Here is a 26725-nt window from a genome sequence, read left to right on the forward strand (position 1 = left end):
GGTCCAATCCTTTTAGAAGTATGATAAAGTTTTGACTTAATTAGCCATTTGTTTAGATTGGATTTCAGCACGCAGGTACTTGATTACATCGGCATTTTTTTTTTAAATTTGAATTTAGATAGAAAAAATCAAATGCAATCAGGCACATGAAATAGAATAAGTAATTCATGAGCCTGAGATTTATCGAATAATCTATCTTACTTTCAGGTTATATTTAATTGCATTATTAGCGAAAGCAAGGAAGCTTAAATTAAACAAATGATAAACATGAGCTAATCTAATCTCATCCTTTGTTAGGAAGATTTTATTATTGGACCGGATCTTTTCTAAAGAAAATACTTGGTTTTTGGGTGTGCAAATTGGTGGATTTCCGAAGGAAACTATACTATCCACAGATTTCATCGGTCAGAATGCACTTTCCGAATAAGATATCCGCATCTTGTGTTGAATTACCTGAAAAAGAGACAAAAATGGAAATAAGTTAGTACTTAGATTTCACTTAAACGCCTAATAAAGTCTAATAATCATAATATTGAAAAACTTGTTATTATACAAATTTGAAATTTCTGGCAAATTCCACTGGAATTCTTTTGTAAACTCCACGAATTAACTCGAGATATCTTTTAATGTCACCCCAAGATTCATCTGGGAATTTTATCCAGAATTCATCCGTGAGTTTCCTCCGTCATTTTCTGCGGAATTTCCCCCGTAATTTCCTCCGAAATCCATCTGAGAATCTTCCCATAACTCCTCCGTAATGATACTTTGGAATTCGTTTGATATTTCCTCCCAGAATTCCCTTCGAAATTCCCATCCGGAGTTCCCTACTGTCCACCAATTCATCAAGGAATTCAATCCGAAAATCCCCAACGGATTTCTCTCTAGAATTCCGCTACGATATTCCCCTCAGAGTTTCCCTGATAAATTCTCTCCATAATTCTCCTAGGGATATGCCTTCGTAATTTCTCGAAGAATAACCAAAGGACCCTTAGAATTCCCTCCGGATTGCTCTTGCAGTTCCTTCCAAAATTCCATACGGAGTTCCCTCCGAAACTCCCTTGATATATCCTCTAAAATTCTCTCAAAATTCCCTCCGGACAACCCCCGGAATTCCCTTTAGAATTTTCCCAGAAATTCCTCCCGGAATCTCCCCAGAAATTCCCTCCATAATCCCTCCTGGAATTCTCTCTTGGAATTTTCTCCGGAATTCCCTCTTGGAATTCTTCCTTCGGAATTCCCTTCAGAATTTCCCCGGATATTCCGCGGGATTCCCTTCGTAATTCCCCCTGGAATTAACCCTGGAATTAACCCCGGAATTCCCCCGAAATTCCCTTCGGAATTCCCCCCGGAATTCCCTTCGAAATTCCCTTCGAAATTCCCTTCGGAATTCCTCCCGGAATTCCCCTCGGAATTCCCCCCGGAATTCCCTTCGGAATTCTCCCCGGAATTCCCTTCGGAATTCTCCCCGAAATTCCCTTCGGAATTCTCCCCGGAATTCCCTTCGGAATTCTCTCCGAAACTCCCCTGTAATTCCTTCGAATTCCTGGAATTCCTTCGAATTTCCTGAAATTCCTTCGAATTCCCAGGAATTCCTTCGAATTCCCAGAATTCCTTCGAATTTCCCCGGAATTCCTTCGAATTTCCCAGAATTCCTTCGAATTCCCCAGATTCCTTCGATTCCCCGAATTCCTTCGAATTCCCAGATTCCTTCAGAATTTCCCGAATTCCTTCGAATTCCCGAATTCCTTCGAATTCCCGAATTCCTTCGAATTTCCCAATTCCTTCGAATTCCGAATTCCTTCGAATTCCCAATTCCTTCAGATTCCGAGATTCCTTCGAATTCCCGAATTCCTTCGAATTCCCAGATTCCTTCGATTCCCTGAATTCCTTCAGATTCCCAGAATTCCTTCGAATTCCCGAATTCCTTCGAATTTCTGAATTCCTTCGAATTCCCCAGATTCCTTCGAATTCCCAGGAATTCCTTCAGATTCCCCGGAATTCCTTCGAATTCCCAGAATTCCTTCAGATTCCCCAGAATTCCTTCAGATTCCCAGATTCCTTCGAATTCCCGAATTCCTTCAGATTCCCCGAATTCCTTCAGATTCTGAATTCCTTCGAATTTCTGAATTCCTTCGAATTCCCCAGATTCCTTCTGAATTCCCCAGATTCCTTCTGAATTCCCAGATTCCTTCAGATTCCCCAGATTCCTTCGAATTCCCCAGATTCCTTCAGAATTCCCTGAATTCCTTCAGATTCCAGAATTCCTGAATTCCCCAGGAATTCCTTCAGATTCCCCAGAATTCCTTCAGATTCCCAGATTCCTTCAGATTCCCCGAATTCCTTCGAATTCCGAATTCCTTCAGATTCCCCGAATTCCTTCGAATTCCCAGATTCCTTCGAATTCCCCAGATTCCTTCGAGATTCCCAGGAATTCCTTCGAATTCCCGAATTCCTTCGAATTCCCGAATTCCTTCAGATTCCCCAGAATTCCTTCGAATTTCTGAATTCCTTCGATTCCCCAGATTCCTTCAGATTCCCAGGAATTCCTTCAGATTCTGAATTCCTTCGAATTCCCAGAATTCCTTTCGAATTCCCAGATTCCTTTCAGATTCCCAGAATTCCTTCGAATTCCCAGAATTCCTTCGAATTCCCGAATTCCTTCAGATTCCCAGAATTCCTTCGAATTCCCAGAATTCCTTCGAATTCCCGAATTCCTTCGAATTCCCCGAATTCCTTCGAATTCCCCGAATTCCTTCGAATTCCTGATTCCTTCAGAATTCCCAGAATTCCCCGAATTCCCAGAATTCCCAGAATTCCTTCAGAATTCCCAGATTCCCCGAATTCCCAGAATTCCTTCAGAATTCCACCGGAATTCCTTCGAATTCCTTCAGATTCCTTCGAATTCCTTCGAATTCCTTCAGAATTCTCACCGGAATTCCCTCCGGAATTCCCCCTGGAATTCCCTCCGGAATTCCCCCTGGAATTCCCTCCGGAATTCCCCCTGGAATTTCCTCCGGAATTCCCCCTGGAATTCCCTCCGGAATTCCCCCTGGAATTCCCTCCGGAATTCCCCCTGTATTTCCCCTGGAATTTCCCACGAAACTCCTCCTGAGTTCCATTTGGAACTTCCCCGGAATTTGCTCTGGAATTTCCACCAGAATTCCATCCGTAATTCCCTCCAGAACTCCCTTGGGAATCCCCCCGGTATTTACTCCGAAATTCCCCCGGAATTCATTCTGGAATTCCCCCGGAATGCCAAGACTAGGAAAATTTGCCGAACGTAGAGTTCATTTCACTCGTGCATTCATAGTTATTCTTGGATACTTGGCGTATTAACTAAAAGTAAAGAATCGTCTTGTGCTATAATTTTGGTTGGATCTTCAATATATGTAGATTCGCAACGATAAATGTACTCAACTACAGCATATTAGGCTAACACCCTATCTCAGAGGTTCCCAAACTGTGGGTCGCGACCCCCAGGGGGGTCGTGGGCTGTTCAGTGGTGGGTCGCGAAAGACAAATCTTAATTCATAATTTTGTTACCGTCAACGGTGGTGTCATTGGGCCAAAATGTGGTATGTTCAAAGTAAATGTTACAAAGCTCTAGTAGTTAACATTCGAATCAAGTTTTAATTAGTTTTTTGTTATACGATATTTGGGTAAGTAGAAAGAAGTCCATTATAATCCAAATGTAAGCCCCGAACCCAATCCAAAACCAATCCTAATCGAATTCGAATTTATTCAAAATCCAATCCAAATCTCATTCAAATTCAATACAAATCTAATTCAAATCCAATATAAATTCAATCCTAATCAAATCGAAATCCAATTCAAATCCAATCTGAATAAATTTCAAATCCAATCCAAATCCAACCCAAATTCAATTCAAATTCCATCCAAATCCACATCCAATCCAAAAAATAACGAATTTTTGACAAATACGATATAAAGCAATTTATTATAATTTGTGTAATCTAACGCGAACTCATTTTTATCTAATTTCACAAAATCAATGCATTTGGTACTTGGTGGGTCGCAAGCAATATGGGATTCTGCTAGGTGGGTCGCATATCCAAAAGTTTGGGAACCTCTGCCCTATCTGATCATTATATCAACAAAAAAACTGAACTGTATTGATATTAAAGCCCTTTAAGCCACAATCAATACGATTTAGGAATAAATCTCCATTTGCCAAATGGATTCCTATTCTCTCTTCTGTGTGATACCAAATGATAACTTTTGCAACAGGTCGACCCTCCTTTCAGTTCCACTTGGTCAATCGACCGTTAATCCAACCGCAATGGATTTTTAGATTAATCGATCATTACGTCTTGTCCATCACTTTCGCAAACTCGCTACCGTACGGCTTAGAAGCAAACCATCGTGCCCATACTATCAAAGCCTTCCAAATTCATTCGGAATCCATCTTTTCCCCATTTATCACGGTCCAATGGGTGCAGCTTCCTTATGTCCTTGGTCCTCAGTTCCCGTCGCATCGTTTTCGTCGCATCTCCACTTCATTTCGCCCAGGAACTTGTTGATTTGCTCAAGATGGTATTCAGAAACTCCTGCAAGCAGCAAACAAAAAGCTTTTTACTCGCACAAAGAAAAATGTATCTGCCGGTGGCGGGTGGCGGATCCATTTTGGCAAAGAACCCGTCGAATCGTTCTCCACGGAAGAATGCTTTTGAAGATTTTCGGTGGCGAAAACCCGGTGCCTTCTGGTAAGTTGGTATCTGTTGCTGTTGCTTTATGGTTGGAATAATTTAGGGTTTATAACTTGTTTCGCCTCCATCCGGTGGCGGTCTTCGCCGTCATCGTCGTCCCATTATACCTTTACATCGGTTGAACTTTGCTGAATGAAAATCCAGAGAGCAACAATTCGGAGGGGAAGGATTTTCGTTTCGTAAGTTTAATACCAAATTATGGTAATACCTACACAGCGCTGAACTTCGAGCTTGCTCGAAACAAAGAACCATTTGAGCGCCGAATAGCAGACGCCTGTTGGCGCGTTTGATGCAATGAAACATAACTCACGGGAACGTGACCGGAGGAATGCTCCAATAGCGCCACGATCCCGTCGGAATCGTTCCGTTTGGGAAAGATTTATGCGCGGTAGTAAATAAGCGTACGTGAGGGAACTTTGGACACGAATTTTATTGGTTTTGTCATTTTCGTCGCCCTGCCTACGGCAACGGACACAATGTGAGTAATTGAATGCGGATTTCGATTCTATTAGGGGCGAAGAAAAAATGATGAAGATGAATGTTAGGCTCGATCAATCTTGCCTACTACACATTAACGCAAAATCTCATTTAAGCCTCGTCGGTGCACTCCATCATAAGATGGGAAAGCTCATTTCATTGCCCATATGTTGCCGTCGTTGATGTGGGATGTGTTAAGCGATTAAAACTTTTTCTTGGATCTGAGCATCTGAGGAGTTTCCCACATAGAAAGGGCCGGTCATAAGGATTTGTTGTTTACCCTAAATATTTTCATATAGTGTTCCCGGAAGATTAAACTTATTGTTGGTAGTATTGGATAGCAATCTAGCGCAATGGAGTAGGAAGGCATGAACTGTTGAGTACCAACGTATTGCTACGTTTTAGATTTTGAATCACTGAATATCAGACTGGGAAATGCTTCCTAAGGAAACTATCTACAATGTAAAAAGGGTGAGTCGTTAATTATTGTACCATTTCTGATTATTTGGTAAATCGGCTACAGCTATCGAAATGAAACCAAATTTTCACGGTACTTCAGGTATGTAACTATTTATTACAACTTATACACATTGATTCTATTTTAGGATGTGTTTAAGTGAAAATCTCGACATTTACGATTAACACCCTGCACAGTCGTTTCCGGTACACTTTTATCAGCTTTTTCACTTCTTCATAATTTCTGTTTCTTCCTCGAATTTCCAAAGTTCGGGCTTTATCATGGCCCAATAGATTTCGATTGGACGGAGTTCGGGACAGTTTGGTGGGTTCATGTCTTTCGGCCGTTTTTCGGAGGAACACAGTTCTGTATCAGTAAACAAAATCCTTTTGAGAACGGTTTGCAAAATTCTTCCATCTCCATCGGAATCTTATTGACAACTTTGCAATAACAATAACTTTGCAAAATTTGGTTAGCTTTGGTGAAGAGGGAAAAAAGTTTCGCAAATTTTAAAGTGGCACAGTAATTAACGACTCACCCTTGAGGGTGTTTGTTCCATTATTAATAATATGCACCGGTATTGATAATATTTGTGAAGCGAGGATTTTGGCTCAATTTGTATCGTTACAGGTATGCGGCCACCGCTGACATTTTTAAATCGGTGTGCCGTCGTTTTGAATTGGTTACGCCGCTGATCTATAACAGCATCGACAACAGCACATCAAATAATTGGATTGATCGTTGTCCATCATCCATGCCCCGTTGGGCGCAAGCTGCTTTCTATTCCCAATGACGACCCGATATCATCCAACAGAGCCCAGTTGACCACTCACAGCCGATTGAAAATAAGGAACATCGTCATAAAAGCCGAAGAATATTATCTGATCCACTCACGTCCGATAAAGACACCTATCTATTAGGATGCTCCCGTTGAGTAGTTGAGGGAACACTCATCTAAGATCGTCACGACCCAGACCGAATAAACCAGAGTGATGATTGTAGAGGCAGTCGGTTTTACTCAGTCCAACCGTGCAGATAATTACTAGAACTAGAGTTCTTTCACCACCTTTCACATCGTGAGTATCACCGGAGTGTACAGTTCAGTGGATATGATGAAAAAGTCCGGTGATGACAATTATTGGTTTATTTCGATATCGGCTCTAGGCCTTTCTTTAAACCAGCATGATTTGAAATGGTGCATACGTCTATCTGGCTGGTGGTGCAGTGGTGCGGTCTAGACGTCAAGGGCGTGCTAATCAGCGGGGTGGCCAGCATGGACCAGCATGACCCCATTTGTCCGGACAGGATGTGTCGTTCTGCAGACGCCACACGGTCATCACACCCACAGAACAATAGTTTAAGTAGGGTAGAATTTATGGAAGTACACTTTTAATTCTCTCAATTTTTATGTTTTGTAAGGTTGAAATTTCCCTCTTGGATTGGGATGGCTCGATATTCTAATGAGTGGTTTTCCTTGACATCGTACCATTTTGTTGCCACAGGTCAAGTTGGGGATCGGGGGAGTCCTGTGTGCCTCTTCCCACTTATTGTGTTTTATCTCCGGGTTTCATGCGCCCCCTTGGAATGTAGGAAAAAAACTCATCTGGCCGAAAATGTTATTTAGCTCGAATGAACATACGGCTGAAAATGTCATACGTCCGGCCTAAAAAGTCGTTTAGCCAAATAGGTCATTTGACCGAAAACACCATTTTCCGAAATGGTCCATTGGTCGAAAAGGACATTTGGCAGAAATGGTCGTTTGGCAGAAACGCCATTCGGCAGATAATGCCATTTAGTCAAACGGGCGGACATTTTTGACCATCACTAGTTCAGCAACTAACAATTGGCCGTATGACAGGTTTGGTCAAATGACATTTTCGGCCAAATGGCCTTTCTGTCAAACGACCATTTTAACCAAGCGGCCTTTTCAACCTGGTGACCTATTCGGCCAAATTACCAGTTCAGCCGTATGTCACTTTGGCCAAAAAGAATTTTCAGCCAATCCATTTTCGATCTAATATGAACCGTTTAGCGCAAACGTTCATGTCGGCCAAATGAAATGCGGGTAAATGCCTTCCGACTTAACCTGTAGGACAAAACAAAGAATATCCCATAGACATTCAAAGAAATTCAGTTAACTGATCATGCGGACGATTGAACGATCATACGGACTCGTTTGTGTTGTGTATAGCAAGCGTTGTTTTTTGCTCGAGTGTTGGAATAGAGAACTGTTTCGGGATGCTATTCGCGAAGTCGAAGCAAATTCTGCTCTTCCCTCCTATGGGAAATCCCATTGCTATCTGTCAGAGTTTGAGTGAAACATGGCCGCCATCCCCTCCTCTCTGTTGCTCTACTGTAAAAACCCATAAAGAACTGTCATTGTTTGTGTGAAGAATTTTGCTTCGACTTCGCGAATACCCAATGATAAATTTCTTTTAGAAAGCTCCAAATGCGGGGAGCACTGGCTCTGATGATACATTTCAACTTGATCTACACAGCTGTGCAGTAACCAACACGAAAGGAGCGAAAACAAAGCAAGAATCACAATTTTCTGTGGGAACTGCCTATGGGGCTGTCCACAAACCACGTAGACCGAAATTTCACTTTTCCAAACCCCCCCGTCCCCCCTAGTAGACTTTCGTAGACTTTCCCGAAACCCCTCCCCCCACCCCTTGAAGTCTACGTAGACTTTTCCAAATTTTACAAAACCTCATATGTGATTGGAAAAATATGGAAATCAACCACGTTTCAAGCAATTCAGCTATTCAATTCTATTTCCATGTAAACATTACAACAAAGTTCGTATTTCAAACATAATAAAACCAAACTGAACAAAATCCAACAAAACGAAAATCAAATTTAATCCTCTGTCCATAACTTCTGAAATCAAATCTAAAAGCCAATTAATTTAATTACTGTTGAATTCAATTCCTCCTAGAGGTGTGCGCCACCATCGCCGACACTTTTGCATCGGCGCGCCACTGATAAAATCTGTCACGCATCTGACCTATCATTCTCAACGCCGGTTCAAAATTAGGAAAACCGAAGAATTTTCAGAATTTTGAAAAATTTCGAGTTGAAATTCCGACAATGTCAATTCTACATTCCAATAAGTTTTGCGTGGAAATTTCGTAAAATTACCCAATTGATAACCTTGAAATACTCCCTAGAACTCTCCGTGATAATTCCGATGCTTTACTTGAAAATTCCATGCAATATCCCGCTGAATAATCATCTGTTGAAATCCCAAGATTTTTCTTCTAAATTCCAAAAGTTTCCCCGTTAAAAAAAACCCTAGTAATTTTCCGTGAAAATTAAGAATTATTTCCCGAGGTAATTTTAAGTTTAAACGGACATTCCGAAATATTTCCCGTGGAAATTTAAAATTGTTTCCTACGATATTTTTTAATTTGGAGCAATTTCTTGAGGAAATTTAAATAAATCTTATGGGCATTCCAAAGAATTTTCAGAATAATTTTCGGCGGAAATTCTGGAGATTTTTCAATTGAAATTTTTGTGAACTTTGTGATTTTTCAGTTGAAATTTTTGTGAAATTCTGGAGATTTTTCAGTTGATATTTTTGTGAATTTCTCGTAAAAAATTCGAATAAATTTTCATGAAAACTAGAAAGGCTTTTTTACAAAAATTGCATTTTTTTGTGGAAACTCAAATTGTTTTTGGTGGGAAATTAAAATAATTTCTCGTGGAAGTTTTCAAAAATTTATTTAGAAATTTCTAAAATTTTCCATCGATAATTCCAAAGAATTTGCATTATAACTGCCGAAGAATTTTCATGGGCATTTAGAATAATTTTGCTTATATGTCCAAAGAATTCCTCGCGAAAATTCCGAAAAATTCCGAAATTAAGAAAAAAAAAATCTAAGACTTCCCAGAAAATCTCCAGTGAATATTCTGAAGGGTTACTAGCGGAAATTTCGGAGAATTCCCTTTACAAGCTCCAAAGAATATCTTTTGGGCATTCTAAAGACTTTTTCTGGGATATTCTAAAATGCTTCCTTTGTAAATTCAAAAAAAATCCGTGGATGTACTTCAAGTACGACATAATTTCCATAGTTTGCAAAGAAGTTTCGAAAATCAAAAGAAATTCTAGTAGAATCTGCAGTAAAATCCAAGTGAGGATGTTGAAAAAATTTCGAAATTTTTTATAGAATACTTAGGAGCTTTTTTCTGCTCAACAAAGAAGAACTTCCTGGTAAAATTCTTGATAGTTTTAAGCCATAGTTCAGGCTTTTACTTTAGTGAAATTCATAACATTTTTATGGAGAAACGCAAGAGATTATTTCGGTCAAGTCATGCAAAAAAAACGGAAAATCCTAAAAAAAAATTAAACTTGTGAACTCCGCTCAAAGCTGCTGTATATCGTTTTCGAAAAAAAAACAAGGTCTACGTAGACTTTTGGTATACCCCCCCGTCCCCCTTCATAGACTATCGTAGACTTTTTCGAAACCCCTCCCTCCCCCTCAAGAGTCTACGTGGTTTATGGACAGCCCCTATCCGATTTTGTTTTTTCGTATTTGTATACAAGCTTGATAAATATGTTATCATGGCTTGTTATGATTCGGAACAGTTTTTGCCTCTCTTTTATCGTTATTCGTTATATATTGAGAGCGATTTATGCAAACCCTGCTAATGAATATTTTGGAAAAAAAAAACTCAAGGAATTTTCTGGGGAAGTGTATCGGATTTTTTCCGGTAAAATTCAAAAGGAACGTAATAAAAATAATCAGAAGAGTTGTGTACAAGACAAGAGCGCAAGGTAGATGTTGGACAACATAACGCAATCATTGCGATTGAACTTTCTGTCGTCACTAAGCGATTGTGCTTAGTAATTTGAAGAAATTTCTTCCCGGATCAGCTTTTTTCGGAAAGATGGTCATGAAAAAAATCGATTTATTTCCAATGCGATGCGTCTTCCCAATGACAGCAACAAACCCAAATCAAAATCTTGGGAGAAAATTTTACTTTGCTGCTACTGATGGCCCCAAGGAACATTTGCCTGTTGAACAAACTTATCTTATGCTTGTTCTTTCAGCTTGATATTGAATAGTTGTTGTTGTATCTTGGTATGCAGCTGCTACGCACACATTGTTCAAGCAAATCTGGAGAATTTATTCAATCAATGATCATTTACTGATAACAATCTTATGTCGTAATTGCGATTATTAAGTTATTAGTTATGCTTATTAAAGGTTATAGATCATTTGTGAGTTTGTTTATTCCACGCTGAACTATTTTGATACAGATTTCTTAGGTTTATATTCAGCTTTTGGTTTTAGAAAGAAAAACAACATTACAGTTGAATAATATTCGTTTAAAAATTTATATTTAATGTTTTTTGGTGCCGTTAAAAGTTTCCTTCAATCTGTTTAAAAAGCATAACAAATTTCATAAATCGTTTAGAAGCATTACATGATTTTTAAACATCCTTTATACAACTATTCGAAAACTATTAATCAATTAGATTATTATGAAAAAAATGAGGATTGTTTTCTATATTGAAATTTTTTATTATCACTTTTATTCTGTTAGTTTATTGAACTATGTATTTGGAAAATTTAGGTAATTAATTTCATCTCAATACCTACATGGGATTTGAACATGCCTCCATCAATCCATAGTCGCCTGCATACCACCTGAGCTATCCTGGGTGTTAAATGAGACGTAACTAAACATATATAAAAACTTGACAAGATTGAATAAATGCTATAGCAAATGACAGTGCAACATAATGTAGCTGAACAAAGTTAACTTTTTCGACACATTTAATCTTTGTGATAACATCGTTGAACAATCGGTTTAAAACTGAACAAGTGATTTTACCACAGTGGTAAACATTTTCCGTTCGGTTTTGCCCTGCCCTATATTTTGACGTACCTATGCAACGCTTGACACGCTCTTATTCATACTGCTGTCATTGTCGTCCGTCATTGCATCTTGCGCAAATGTTTTCGCTATCGTGAAAAATGGAACAATCAAAAGGTAAATATTGGAAACATATCAAAAATTTAAATATATTCTAATTTTATATTTTAATATCTAATTCAAGATTATTTTGTTGTTGTTCAAACAAAAGAAGCGGGAAAACATGTCCTCAGCGCAGTTCCGTGTCGATGGGTCCGAGATGGGTATCTGTTTTGGCCCGGTAAAAATGTAAACAAGTTGCGGACAAATCTAAAGTCGGAACCATGCACCAGTTGGAGTAAAATTGTGTGCAGCGTCAAAAGGAAGTATATACCGTCCTACGAGGAAGCAGAAATGGAAGCAGCCGAGCTGTCGGGACAAAACACAGAGAGCTCCGACGCAGCACCGCGGAAGAAAAAGCAAAAGAAAACGATGAAGGATGGCAGCAGCCAAAGATTCGATTTCAATCATCTGGTTCCAGCAGATGGTATGTTTTTCAATATATTTTATTACTGTCCTATTACATTTGGGTGTCCACTTTTCAGGAAATCACAGTACCTCCAGTACGGTATCAGGGACCGAATCGAATACCGTCAATCAATCGATCGTCAATGATTCTCAGAATCATCCTGAACCATCACACAACTTGCTCTGCTCTGCAAGTATGAATCCGGCAAATAACGTCGCCACGCAGTCAGCTCCCGAACAACCCGTTTTCGTGACAACAGTACCTGTCTCCGGAGAAGGACAATCAGTTTTGGATGGAAATCAGGCGATTACGACGGCGGGTGAATACATGTATTACCAACAAGTACGGAATTGCTTTACTGTGTGTTTGAGATATTTTATTTATAATGCATATGTACATTACAGGAACCTATTGATGTTGACTACATCGTTAAGCCCGTTACGGAAAAATGAGTGCTCCAAAATGAAGCAAGAGATACTTTCGGCAGTTGGGACTATGATGGCATCTTTTAAAAGTGATATGGACGTTAAGCTTGCTGCAGCTTTACGTGCCCAAACGAAACCGTTCGATGACAATGAGGATGACATAAAATTTTCTCCGGTGTCATGCATCGAACAAATCCATGAGCTGGAGAAGAACCTAGCGGATGAAATCTACGCAAAGCGTTTCGTAAGTATTGAATTAACTAGGTGGCCGTTTTTTATTATTCAATCTATTTGTATTTGTAAAAAAAATATAAACAAAGATACAGAAAACGACGAATTCAAAGCTGCGAAATTTATGCACTGTTCTTGGACTCACAGAAAATTTATATTACATATTTACAGACCTCTTACATGAAAAAGATCGTTGGTTTTGTTGGTGACAACTGCAACGGATTGAACATTTCGTATACACTTGTGGATCATTTCTTCGAACGAGGCGTAATGATGAAATGTTCGTGGAGTGGGGCAAGTCGCACCACTGCTATCAAATTGGCAATCAAGAATTGTACCAACATCCTGGACACATTCTTTGCTATTGTCCGCAGTGTGAATATGACTTTCTCCAGGCAGCTTCTTGAGCATTTTTTCAAACAAATTACAAGGAATGCTAAAAAACGAAACGAAGCTAAGGGTTTGCGCCAACCAACAATTCATCGAAGAGCAAAACGACAGAAAAAGGCGCAAGCTACAGGTAGTTTTGATGATCTCTTTTCTTTCTTGTGATTGATTGATCTTGTTTTGTTTTTCAGTGACTGTTGCTTCAATTAGAAGTTCTAAGAGTGATGGAAGCCTCTCGACAGACGATGATTCACAATCGAGTAAATCATCTAACAGTGAGGTTTCGGGCAGCGAGATGGTAGTGAGCAAGGTGGAGGATTGGGATCCTAATTACAGTTCGTCGTAATGATTCGTCACATTTTGTGAATTCTGTGTTAACCATGAAGATTTGGTTTCAGTTGGTTTTAATTGCTTGGCATGAAGGTGCGATTTTAGTTCGTTTTTGAGGTTTTGTTCAATATTTTATTCTTTTCGACCATTGTTTTTTGTTACTGTTTAGCGCTGTTTGATGGATTGACAGTAATTAAAATATCAAATTCCTGTACATCATTCGAAATATGATAACAATCAAATAAAAACCGATAAACTGTTTTTTTAGAATAATTAGATTTATTTATATAATATACTTTTATTACAAAAATGTGTGTAACACTGGCACAAAAACATGGTAGCCGTCCTTATAGCTTATTACTACATATTTACAAACAATGTCTGATGGGCGATAAGGCTTTGAAGGATTGGTCAAAGATATGTTTGCTTTATATATACCTAAAAAAGAAGAGCGAATTGGCAATACGAAAAAATCTTCAGGTAATTTCACGGAAAAGCCTCGAATGACAATTTGATTTTGTGCATCGTATGAAGCGTCAAACAATTTGACTATTTCATTCTGATTTGATAGAAACCACGAATTCTCAAACGATTGATTCAAAAGTAGTCCCTCCCGAATTGAACAATATATGTTGTTATTTCGTTTGAACAAGTTCGGAAATAATAGTTTGCTGGTTTCTCGAGAATCCTTTTCCGAGAGTCCAGTACTTTTCTCAAGGATTCTATTTGCCACTTGTTCCAAACAATTGTTCCCTTGTCGTAGGCATCTTTTTAGCTGAGCTAAGTAGTTTTCAAAAGGGTATGCAGAAATGGAATCCAAAGATCCAAACCTCTCAACGTCAGCTACCACGTGTTCCAGATTGTGTATATTACTAGTGATATACTCTTCCCCGTAAATATTTCTGAACTCCTCGATGAATTTTTCAAATAGTGTTTGTGCAAGAGGTCTCAAACTGGCATAGAAATTTGAGGAACAAATCGTAACCGCAGTGAACAAAAGGAGGAAATGGTAGTATGATGCTTCATTTAACATATCACGTAACACGACAATACCGATGTAATTCAAAAATGTTCGCCATTCAGTGCCTTTCCAAAATGCTAAGCAATCTAAGGATCTTATTTTACGGTGGAACTCGCAAGGTAGTCTGATTCTAGTGATTCTCTCCGATAATTTTTGAATTTGAAATGCACTAAGTTTTCCGGAAAATCCCAATGTACCATCTCTCCAACCAACAAGAAGTCTTTTCATCACGCCTAGATCTAAAAGGTGGAGAGAATCGGCTACTACAAAATCCTTGATCATGTCGACATCAGTAATTCTCAAGATGGGAGATTCTTCGCCATTGTGATGTTTCTCATACATTTTGTTGCGAAATTTTTCATCCGTTCGATGTGTGCAGTGCAATGATGGAAAGACAACTGTGCGTGAGACATGTGAATATTCGCCCTGTATCGTGCATTTTAGACACCCATTTTTGCTGTTGAAGTTTGCGACACCTGAAATGTTAAATATTAAATTAAATTAAATAGTAAAATCAATAAACTTATATTTGTTATTACATATATTTTAAATCTGTAAATGAACCAACCTTTTACGAAAGCCCGAGCAGGTGAATCACAAATAAAACATCTGATTTTGGTCTTGATTTTGTGGCCATTTACAATATATCCGTTTTGTAAAATAGGAATAAGTTCATTGACAAATGGTGTCAAAAAATCATTTACGTTTGTGGGTTTGGATTTTCCAAAGAAAATTCCAACAGGCATTGGTTTCAGGTTGGAGAAGCTGTGGACATTACATAGAATAGGCCACAATTGGAATTTCGAACTTTTGTGTATCGGTAGACCGTCTATATTGATGTTGATGCTTATTGAGATGTCTTCAGCAAGTTCAACAAACCAATGTTCTAAACACTTTTGAAGTCCAAAATGCCAATATTTCCCACCGGCCATTTCGATGCACAATTTTCCCGTAGATTGTGGAGTATCAAGTAATGTCCGAGGATCAGCAGGTAATCGTTGGTCATTGTACTGATGCCTCATTATTTGTAGCAAGTCTTTCAACGCCCGATGAGTAATATTGTGCCGTAAAGACCACGATTTCATAGAAATATTGATGTCCTTTTCTTCAGAACCAGTGAAGACTTGAACTGCAGGATCTTCGTTATTCTCCTCAGAAGTGTCATCAGAGTGCCCGTTTGAATCTGGGATATCGCTCTGTTTTTCCAAGCTCATGGCTTGTGCATGTACTTCACAATGGTCTTAAAAAGAAAATAGTTTTTATATTTATTGTTTTATTTGTTTAAAACGGGTCAACTTACGTCGAGTCGATTCGCCGGGTATGTTTTCGGATCCAGTGATCGTCGTGTGAACAAGTTGCTCATTTTTTGCATTAGATGCAGGTGTGCAACAAATATTTTTAACAACATCTTCGTATTTCTCTCGTGCGCGTTTCAAATTTCTATGGAATGATCCACTTTTTTTGTATTTCTTGTAAATTTTGTCCATTGTTGAGCAGCAAAACAAAACAAGCCGTATTGCCAAAGAATTAGGAATAGAGCTGAACTAAGGAACGCGTACAAATAATGTTAAGTGATTATTCTGTAATCGTGTCTTATTTGAACAAATCATATAAAGAACGCCTATTACGCTTTTAAAAGAACTTTTACGGAGACTCAATATGTTATGTTTGAATAAAAGTGTAGTTCACTGCTGCTATTCACATTAGCCGGTCATAAGCTTAACTAAATGATATTCAAACATAAGTAAAATATGTTATTCAGCACATATGTAGAAGTTTATCATCAGCGTTAATATGATCTGTAGAAGCTTTTAGGCAGTTAATAGATCAACTATCGACGGATAGCAGAACAGAAGTCACTTTGTTTGTATATCAAATGGTTGATTCAGCTTTTAATTTAAACACTAGGCATTTGTGGAATAAAAGCTTTTTAGTAAATGCTAGTTTGTTTTAATAAACTATCGATTCAACTATCAATTTATTCAGCTACGGATGCTGTAATTAAGCTTCTTTTAAACTCAAGTGTTTTTTAGAAGCATCCAATTGTTCCTTGGGGCATCCTTGCGAATAAACTTTTGCAACGTTCTCATTTAGGATTATATTAATTTTACACTTTGGAGACAATTTTTCTCCCACGCGTTCCAGAAACACTTGTCCGTTTTATGATTGCCGGCACACTTGGCACAGCGAGGCGTAAGGTGGAAATTTCAGGTGCCGTGTCCGAAATAGCAGCAGTTCATGCATTGAGTGATTTCGCGGTGAACGGGTTTATACCGTTGCCATTCCACCACGGTGGCGTCGATTGCTTTCACTGACTGCAAATCCTTCAGTGTGGTGGATCCTCGCTTTAAGGCTCAAGACTCCATCACAATGTTTTGAAAATTAATGACTGTATCGCTTGTTTGTAATAGTGATGCAATTGGTACGGAAACGGGCAGCAGCGACAAAAAATTTTGTTTACAACTGGGGTGGGTGGAAATGGGGTGTTAAAAATATGCCAGCTGATGCATTATGTTGCCAGACTTGACGAAATGTTTATTTGATACCATAACACATGTTCACGGTGTATCAAATATATGGGTATTTATCGGTTTAAAATTTTGTATACACCACTTGGAATGTAACAGAAGCTTACATAACATGTTTAAAAATTTATTTCTGGTTTATTTGTTCAATCCGACAAAAAGTAATGATTTTTTCCAAAAAATTAATCTGGCAACGGAGAAGAGATGATGGCTGGCGTATACGTTGTATTGTTAGGATTGAATGAAGTTGCACCGCGTAGATTTTGAACTCACTATTTCACATATTGCGCTAGTGAATTTGAGTCTTCCGCATTTTATTGCATTCACAATACGGTCGTCAAATTTGTCTCTCACTTCGATTTTTGGATAGCAGTTTTCGACAGTTTTTGGACGTGAAGTGAATTAATTGGTAGTCAAGGTTGAAGAAAAATGTGAAAGTCGGTTAGTGAATATGTTTTAGGAGTGATAAAATCAAGGAAACAATGGAAAAAAGATCAAGTGAAAAATCAAGTGAGTTTGTATGTGTTTGCTCCGAACGTTCGGAGTTAGTATGCGTTCGATAAAAATATAAATGTGGGCCTAGGAAAAAAGCAGTTTTCAGCGTTTTTTCAGCAATTCCTCAGTAATTGTTAGTTTGCATAAGTGAAAAATTAATTTGTAAATGTTATGAATATGCAATGATGGAGGTAAGTCGGCAAATAGCCCCAAAATATTGAATTTAGTTCTAAACTTTATTAGTATTAGTGCGTATTCGAATAAAATCATCGTCATTATCGGATTGATTACGGTTTATAGAGCCTTAAGTGCACCAGATAAAGCTGGTCTCGATATTTCCGCGATTTATCTTTCCTTGCGATCTTAAAGATTCCACTGGATATCAGTCCGCATTCCTTTAATTGTTTCTCCAGCTCTTCGATTGGCATATTGTCAAGGCCACGTAGCACTACCTTGAATGGCTTGTCACTAGGGATATCATGAGTAAAAAAACTCATATTTCTCCTTGTCTATGACATCAAGCACCCTTTGGAACTAGGCTTTCGATTCCATCATAATTTCATCTCCGTCAGAACATAGCTTCACCGTGCATTCTATGGTACCTTTCGCAATTCGTTCGCAAAGTCAAAGAGTCGCCCTTGATGAAAATTGGTGGACATTTCTCTTCCCTGTTTTTGGGCTAGTTGATTACCAGCAGCATCGTCGTCCAGTGTAGAAAAAATATCGTTCGCAAGAATCTTCATCTTGGCGCCTTTGTTAGGCCACCGCGTCACCGATTGTGGGGTGTAAAAACGCACAAGCCACACTTTGCACCGAAAAAATACGAATCGATAAGAACAAAGAACCGCGTACGTCCGATCAGATCGGTTGTCGGGGATAGAATGATCGCCAAATGGCTCACGCGTGCGTAAATTGATATAATGTCCGCTTATAATATCTGACTTGGGATGGATGTACAAAAACCCTTTTTTCTGCGAGTGTAACTGTGACGTAGTTCGTGTTCTGCTGGAGCTAGTGTACTTGGAGATGGATTCGATTCCCACAGACGCCGTGCTTGACCAGCCTCTGCTGCTGCCTCCTCGTCCTCTTCTTCTTTTCGTGGCCTTGCCGCCGCCAGCTTTGGGGCCATGCCTTACTTACGTTACGTTTCAGTCCGAGTCGGTGCAGTCCGTTCGGTTCAATCCGCGTGTACTGAATGACTCGTGCGTCGCATGCACTGCTTCTTTTAACCTACATACAAAAAATCTTGCTTTGGACCAAAAGGCCCGTAACTTTCATCGAAGGGCCCGTAGCTTACATCGAACATGAACGGGATTGGTTGGTTCTGAATTTTTTACTGGGTATTACAAGAATTGAAACTTTCAATAGTTTATCCTAAATAATCTCGAGTTTCATTGTAATTGACAAATTGCTGTAGGGGTTTCGAGTGGATTAAAATATAAATCTCTAAAATCCATCGAAAGATGAGTGCGCTGTTAATGTTTAAAATCTTACATGATTTCGTGACGGTCCCCAGTTTTAGATTCTGGTTTGATACCCAGTATCTTCGGGTAAGACGTTGCCCAACGTCAAAAAAAGTGTGTCCTCTACTCTCATACATACTCGCTGACCCTCCGGTAGTTTTCTCGCTGGCGACTACGCAAACATAATGTGGCTATGGAATGAAGCAAAAATGATACGGACCCCCTTTTTATTGGTTTCCCTAAATCCAATGTTTTGCAATCAGACCAAGTTTTGAGCTATTGTAACTAGATTTTCGAGTCTCATCAAGTATGTACTAGAGCTGCGCTAATTTCGAATTGATAAAAATTATTTTTCAATCAAGTCAAGAATCCAACATTTGTATTCAAGCAATTCAAAACGATTTGAATAAATATCTCTAGATTGAAAATTTGTTTTAGAAATAGTCGTAAATTCGAAATCGCAATTCAACTTCCGGGATCCGCCTGACCTTGGATCACTCAAGGAGTCTTGTCACTCTAGTGAACGACAAGTGCGCTTTTTCGAAGGCGTTGTACTTTTTACAACGGCGACAACTCCGGAAGATTAACAGCGATTTCGAATTTACTACTATTTATATCTTACCACAAAAAAAATATTAATCTAAGTGTTATCTAATCCATCATTCAATTTAAAGCAATTTGAATTGTGTTTTATCGTCTTAAAATTATTTAGTAATTTATTGGAAAACTTTCCCGAAATTCTTCAAAATGTATCTCCAAAAATTTACTATTCCTGCAATTCCTCAAAATATACGAAGAAGTATGACGTGATAAGGAAACGATTGAAACCTCGATATTTTGGGTGAGTTCCTTGTCATGCAGTCTGAATTCCAGATTATCTTTTGACTATCAATGTCTTAGTCTTACTAATGTGCAATACAGCAGTAAAACAAAACCCCGTTGTAACTTTTGAATTAAGTTAGTATGCCAAAAGGGGCCCTCCTTAGCCGTGCGGTAAGACGCGCGGCTACAAACCAAAACCATGCTGAGGGTGCCTGGGTTCGATTCCCGGTGCCGGTCTAGGCAATTTTCGGATTGGAAATTGTCTCGACTTCCCCTGGGCATACAAGTATCATCGTGCTAGCCTCATGATATACAAATGCAAAAATGGTAACCTGGCTTAGAAACCTCGCAGTTAATAACTGTGGAAGTGCTTAGTGAACACTAAGCTGCGAGGCGGCTCTGTCCCAGTGTGGGGATGTAATGCCAATAAGAAGAAGTAGTATGCCAAAAAAAAAACACCCAAAATATCGAGATTACATTCGATACATCATCACATTATATTTTTTTAGATATTCTTAGGAATTTTCATCCTTGTGTTATTTTAGAAATATATCCAGAATCCTCCAGACATTTAAAACATTCTTAAGCAAATACCTTGAAGAATTTCTACGGAAAGTCATCTAGAAACTCCTTCAGACATTCCTTTGGAAATTCCTCCTGTAACTCTTTCTAAAATTTCTCAAAAAAAAAACCCTTGGAACATTTTCGAAAACTTTCTTTATAAAAAAATGCTCAGGAAGCGAAGTCAGGAATTCCTTTGATTACGTCAGGAATATCTTCTGAGCTCTTTTCAGGAATTCCTTCGGAACTTTCTCTACAAAATCCTGCTGAATTATTTTCAGGAAAACCTTAAGAATTCTCTCAGGACTTCTTCCGGTTATTCATCAAGAAATTCCTTCGGAAATTTCTTTATTTCTTTAAAAATACTTCCAGAAATTTCCCTTCCAAAATTCTAGCACGAAATCCTTGGTTATTCATTAAGTTCCCGTTATGCTGGGTAGACTTCTTTTCGTGGTACACTACGGAGTAATATCTTCCACTCTTCGCTCTAGTTGTTACTATTCTTATTAATACTTTTGAGTGATGGTAGGAAGAGTATGGCACGACTATAATTTGTTTTTAGATTACCCATATTTTGCACCTTTTGGAGTAAATTATAAAAACGTAACTTAATCTCAGGCTGGTTTCGAAGCCGACGACATGAATCTCCAAGCTCCAGAGCGCTGAATAATTAGGAAAGAAACTGATACGAATTTGGTGGATCTGATTAGAGCTCTGTGTAAAAGTGAAATGCCGAATTTCCAAACGCAATGAAATCAGATAACTGTACAAAAACTAATTCGGAACTCATGAGAAAAAGCAAAAATATGTTTGTACTTCAATAGCGATGCATGGTCAAGATCAGTGTTGTCCCACTTTTTGTTGAAGCCGAAACTGATTCAAATGGACGCAGTGGATCATCCTGAACAAAAAAAAACCATTAAGAATTTTCAACCGAATTCAAATTTGAAACATTCTCAAATTTCTTCATGAATTGGTTATTCCTTAAAAACATTTTTTTTTTTTCACAAATTACTCCAGAAACTATTTGAGAAATTTCTTTGGAAATTCCTACAGATTTTTTTCTTCCAAAATTCAAATAAAACAAAAACGACAGAATCACCGCCTTCGACCAGAGGTCGTATAGACTGAACACTTAACGCCTACTACACGGTTTGCAGAAATCGCTCTCAATAGATAACGAACAACGATAAAAGAGAGGCAAAAACTGTTCCGAATCATAACAAGCCATGATAACAAATTTATCAAACTTGTATACAAGTGCGAAAAAACAGAATCGGATAGGCAGCCCCCACAGAAAAATGGTGATTCTCGCTTTGTTTCGTGTTGGTTACTGCACAGCTGTGTAAATCAAGTTGAAATGCATCATCAGAGCCAGTTCTCCCCGCATTTGGAGCTCTCTAAAAGAAATTTATAATGGGGTATAGCATCCCGAATCAGTTCTCTATCATGACAGATTGCAAAAAAAGTCTCCCGCGGTATGCTACATATCGTATATGTATACAGGGATGATAAGTGAGAAACTTGTTCTTTCTCTTTAGGATTCAATCGCTGATCTTGTATAAGCAGGAATTGGATCCAGAAGAGAATGAGAAAATCTCTCCCTTATCATCTCTGTACATACACATTTACGATATGTATCATACCGTGAGAGACTTTTTTCGCAAGCTGTCATAATAAAGAACTGATTCGGAAGCCTGTACCCCATGATATTTTTTCTAAAAAGCTCCAAACGCAGAGGGAACTGATCCTGGTTATGCATTTTTACTTGCTTTACATAGTTTGATAAACTTGCTATCATGGCTTGTAAAAATTCAAAACAGTTAGGGACACGGCAGGTATTTTCGTCTGTTCGTCATAGTCTCGAAAACCAATAGAGGAGACGCTTTTTTGTAAAACTCATACGTACCAAATCGTAAGCTCAGGAGAAACGTTCTGCTATAGTGCAGTTCTCGCAAATGTACGTTGCTTTCGTTGGTTTTAACCCCTACGACGATGGACGGAAATACCTGCCGTGTCCCTACTGCCCCTCTTTTATCGTTGTTCGTTATCTAATGAGAACGATTTCTGCAAACCCTGAGCATGAGACAACGGCTAGAACATTTACACAACATCCAGTGGACCAGTGGTGAATTTTTCTATTCACGAAAAGTTGCCTCTTTATCAGGGTTGGAATCGAACCCACACTCCATAGCACATGTGTTTAGTCGATTAACGTCGCTACCCGCACGACCACGAGGCCTACTAAGCAATTTTAAGAATTCCTTCAGAATTTCCCTCAGGAATTTTTAAGTTACTCCTCTAGAAAAACCGTTCAAAGTTCCTAGAATATTTTTTTCTTAAAATTTATTTGTTCTTTGCAAATTCCTTCCGAAGTTTCTGCGAAAATTCCTTCAGGAATTCCTTGGGAATATTCTTAGGATTCCCTTGAAAATCATCATGAACATCCATAAATTACGTAACGCTTAAAGGGAGGAGGGGCACGGCGTGTGTATGGGGGACCTTTATGACAAAAAAATTGGCATCTACCGAGGGGTCCCGAACAATTTTTTTTCTCCCTGAAACGGAACTTTTTAGTGGGAAAACCATCGATTTTACCATGGTAATATAAGGGCCGTCCTTAGCCATGCGGTAATATATGCGTCTACAAAGCAACATGGCTGAAGATGGCTGGAAATGGAACTAAAAAAAGCGTATAAAAATCTAAAGAAAATTGCTGTATTTTGAACTAGAAATCATATCGCTGCGATGCGTAGTTAATGAGAACGATTATTTTTACCAGAAATGCATAACCAATTGAAAATTCAGTTCACTTTTCATTTTATATGAAAATGTATATGGAAATGTTCCGGGTTTTCCGAGGGTATGTTCAAAATGCATTTTTTCCACTGCTTGTAATTTTATTTGACGTTTTCTTTCATCATGTTTTATACAGTCCCATCCCGATTTTGGCAACACCCGTTTTTGTCTACCCCCGATTTTGGCAACACCCGTTTTTGGCAACATTTTCTTCCCGATTTTGGCAACAGCCTCGAAAATATTTTTTTTTACTTTTTAGAGCTAAAACCTTTTTATTAATATGTAATAGGATAAACAAAACCAAAAGTGAATGTCATTAAGGTTTATATGCGTATTATGGGCTCTGTACGAATAGTGGGGACTTTCACTGAATCAATGAACCGCCACTCGTATTCCCGTTCATTGCAAACAGTGTCTATTTTTTTTTTTTTTTTTTTGCTTTATTTATGACATACTATAATTACAGAGTTCGTTCATAATCTATTGAAACTTTTCTGCTTTTTTTATTCACGTTTTCCATGTCCCTATTCACACTACCCCAACCCAACCAGCCCACCGTAGAATGTCGTATTTTTTTGCATCTCACTGATTTTGTCGTCGATAATCTGACTCACACCGTTGTACATAGTACAACACCCATTAAGCGAAGCCCGCTGTTTACATCACAATGCAACCGATACTGCATGAGTGATCCAGGAACAAGCAATCCCAGTAGGTTTAATTGCTAGTGATTGGCACATTCGATTTTCTAAATGCGCTGTTTAGCCATCAAGTCGTTTTGCTCATTACGCGCCGAGAAACTGTCATTGTATCATTTTATCCGTCTTTCTGCTGAATTCCCATATAGAAAATAAGCAACAATTTTATTTCAAAGAATCTTATTGTTTAAAATTTACGCAAATTTGTCTAGCGATTAATATCAGAACACTGTTGGCTTTTCCATTTTCCTGATGTGTCAATTGCATAACGAGCCTTTTGATTCCAGCATGTTTGCCAACAGTTCAATAGTAATGGTAAGAGTTTGGTAACATGTAACCGTAAGGCTCTCGAGCAGGCATTGACTTAAATCAGATCATGAGAAAAAAATCGGGTTAATCTAAACCTACTTGATGCTCTGCCGTGGGGCAAGTTTTGAGGTTCCTAAGATCTTTGAAATTGAACTTTAGGGCAACTGTACCGGTTTTGGCCATGTTCCTAATTTGGCCAATTTTGCGAATAACTCCAAAAATAAAGCAATTCGGGAGGGTTTTATTAGTTCCAACAAGAGATATATCCCTCACGATTCAACGCTGCTTTTAACTGATCGATTATTTTGGGAAAATATGTATTTTTCAGGGTTGGCCAAAATAGGCACTAAGTTGGCCAAAACCGGTGCACTTCCCCTAGATGATTCACCGTTTAATGATCTTCAACGCTCACCAGTGGAAGCCGATTGAGTGAAGCGAATCACTTGGTAACACAACAATGAGCGTCGTTCCGGTGCGCTGATAGCAGAAGCCATTCAAGCATTCTAAAAATGAAGACCTCTATGAGTCTGTAACTCTAGTACACTGAATGGGAGGCGTTGATACTTTCTCTCGACTATCTTATCGTTGCTTACATGGATACTTCACCACGGCTTGGCTTGTTAGACGGTGTTGCTCATTGTTTATCACAGCAACGATCGCCCCTACTCGTTGTTTGGCATCCATCTGAGTGAGGCAGTTCACTCATTGGCTATGGATGTAGGATAGATTGCAATAGATCAATGCTAACAATGCTCACTCACACTTCCAATGCTTGCTCTCGAGTGTTCTGTATGTGATGGCGAAGTATCAGAAGTGGCTCCTGTGAAGTTCCCATGAGATCGCTGGTGTAATTCTAGCTGCTTCGATAGGCAAGTGATGCGTCACCTGTGGTTTTATTATTATTTATTCAGCCTAAGGCCGGAGTGGCCTCTACGGTACATAACAGTCGTCTCCGTCCACTGCTGTACGTTACCAGTCACGCAGTCTACGGAGGGTCCGTATATCGTCTTCCACCTGATCAATCCACCTTGATCGCTGCACACCTCGCCTTCTTGTGCCTGTCGGATCGTTGTAGAGAACCATTTTTACTCCAAGTGCGCGTTGGTCCTCCACAAGCATAGTCCAGATCTCATACGTACGCTTTCCTGCCACGTTGCATCTCCGAATTTGTCTTCTGATATCATTATCGGAGGTCAAGTGAGCCAAAGTACACGCTTCCCTCTTTAGTCTGATGTAGGATTCTTCCATCTTTTCAAAGTTATAATAATGAAAGTAGTCCAGTAGGTTGACTGCTATCGAGTGTCAGAGGTGGTATGCCGCAAATGGTTCTCCAGCTTCCACTTGGCCACACTATCACTCGTAGTGCGAGATGCACATAGTGCTCATGGATTAAATATGGGTTGAGTGCTAGGAGACCGACTAATGCAAAGGGATTTGGTTTTAGTGAGTCGAGTGTAGTTAACCCATACTCGCACTACGCTTGACCAATGTGCAGAATGCAGATTTCCGTTACAATTTTCTAAAATAATGGAACGTCTCATGCCTTGCATTCTTTTTTCCATAATATCAGCAAAAATTGTGCACATAACTTTACTCTCAATCACACCGACCACAAGAAAGTTTGCCTCTATCAAAATCCATTATATAAGAATACGAAATTTCTAGCACATTTACTTATCTTGTATCTGTCGAATGGCTATTTAATTTATATGGACTAAAATTTATATGAGATGTCAGATTGAAGTCAGCAATTCAATGGACTACTATATAAACTTTTTTTTTAATACTAAATTCTTTTGTAAGGACGTGGCCGATGCTATTGTTAATTTCAAATATTTTTTTTATTCCTTTCTTTGTTTGGTAGGCACTCTGTGTTACTTAACCGCTACTGTGTCGAGATCTACTGAGGCATTCTGCTGCCAGAATCCACACAGCATCTATTTTTAGATTTTCCATTATCATTGTTGTTGTCGTTGCCTGTCCATCTCATCGTGAATCCATTGTGTCCGTTTGTCCATGTCGTCTATCCAATGATCGTTGCATTATTCGGTTGCCATTTATCCGGGTAACGTTGGAGGAATGCCTCCGAGAATAACAAGTTGTCAGTCGTCATCAGGCAGCCGTGACGTAAGGCGCGTACCCCAGAACGCCACCGTATGGGCTGCGGATCCGGCGACTGACGAGGGTTTTGGTGGAGGGGCTGGGAATCGAACCCATGACCATTCGCTTGTAAGGCGAACGTGTAGCCAACTACGTTACGGGACCCCCCAATTTCAAATATTATTTATTATTAAATTTGTATTATGAAATTGGCTAATTAGTTACATTATCGTTTGATTACCATTCTTGAGTTTGTTTCAATTTTGTTTGAGCTACAATCTTCGAGTTATGAATAATATCGCAAAAATGACAATTAGGATGCACGCGCATCACTTTAACACACTCCACATACTTTGTAGTACATATTCTAAGTATTTAGCTTCAATCATGCAAACAAAAAAAAATGAAATTTTGTATGAAATTTTTTTTCCGTTTTTGGCAACATCCCCATTTTGGCAACATTAAAATCCGGTCGTGTTGCCAAAATCGGGAAGGGACTGTACTTTC

The 26725-nt window shown here is 38.9% G+C and overlaps 2 protein-coding genes across 2 annotated transcripts in view; one reads left to right on the forward strand and one right to left on the reverse strand.

Annotated features, from left to right (window-relative positions):
• Positions 1-26725, reverse strand: part of LOC134224951 (alpha-catulin) — a 506545-nt gene that overhangs the window by 302409 nt on the left and 177411 nt on the right. The gene's annotated exons all lie outside the window — the stretch shown is intronic.
• LOC134220466 (uncharacterized) lies at positions 10915-13444 on the forward strand. Its single transcript, XM_062699521.1, is given in 7 exon segments — positions 10915-11661; positions 11729-12070; positions 12129-12394; positions 12457-12500; positions 12502-12721; positions 12880-13228; positions 13287-13444. Coding segments are annotated over 7 exon segments (1392 nt in total). The 5' UTR covers positions 10915-11645; the 3' UTR covers positions 13442-13444.

The sequence above is a fragment of the Armigeres subalbatus genome, chromosome 3 (assembly GCF_024139115.2).
Source record: "Armigeres subalbatus isolate Guangzhou_Male chromosome 3, GZ_Asu_2, whole genome shotgun sequence".
NCBI classification, from domain to species: Eukaryota; Metazoa; Arthropoda; class Insecta; order Diptera; family Culicidae; genus Armigeres; species Armigeres subalbatus.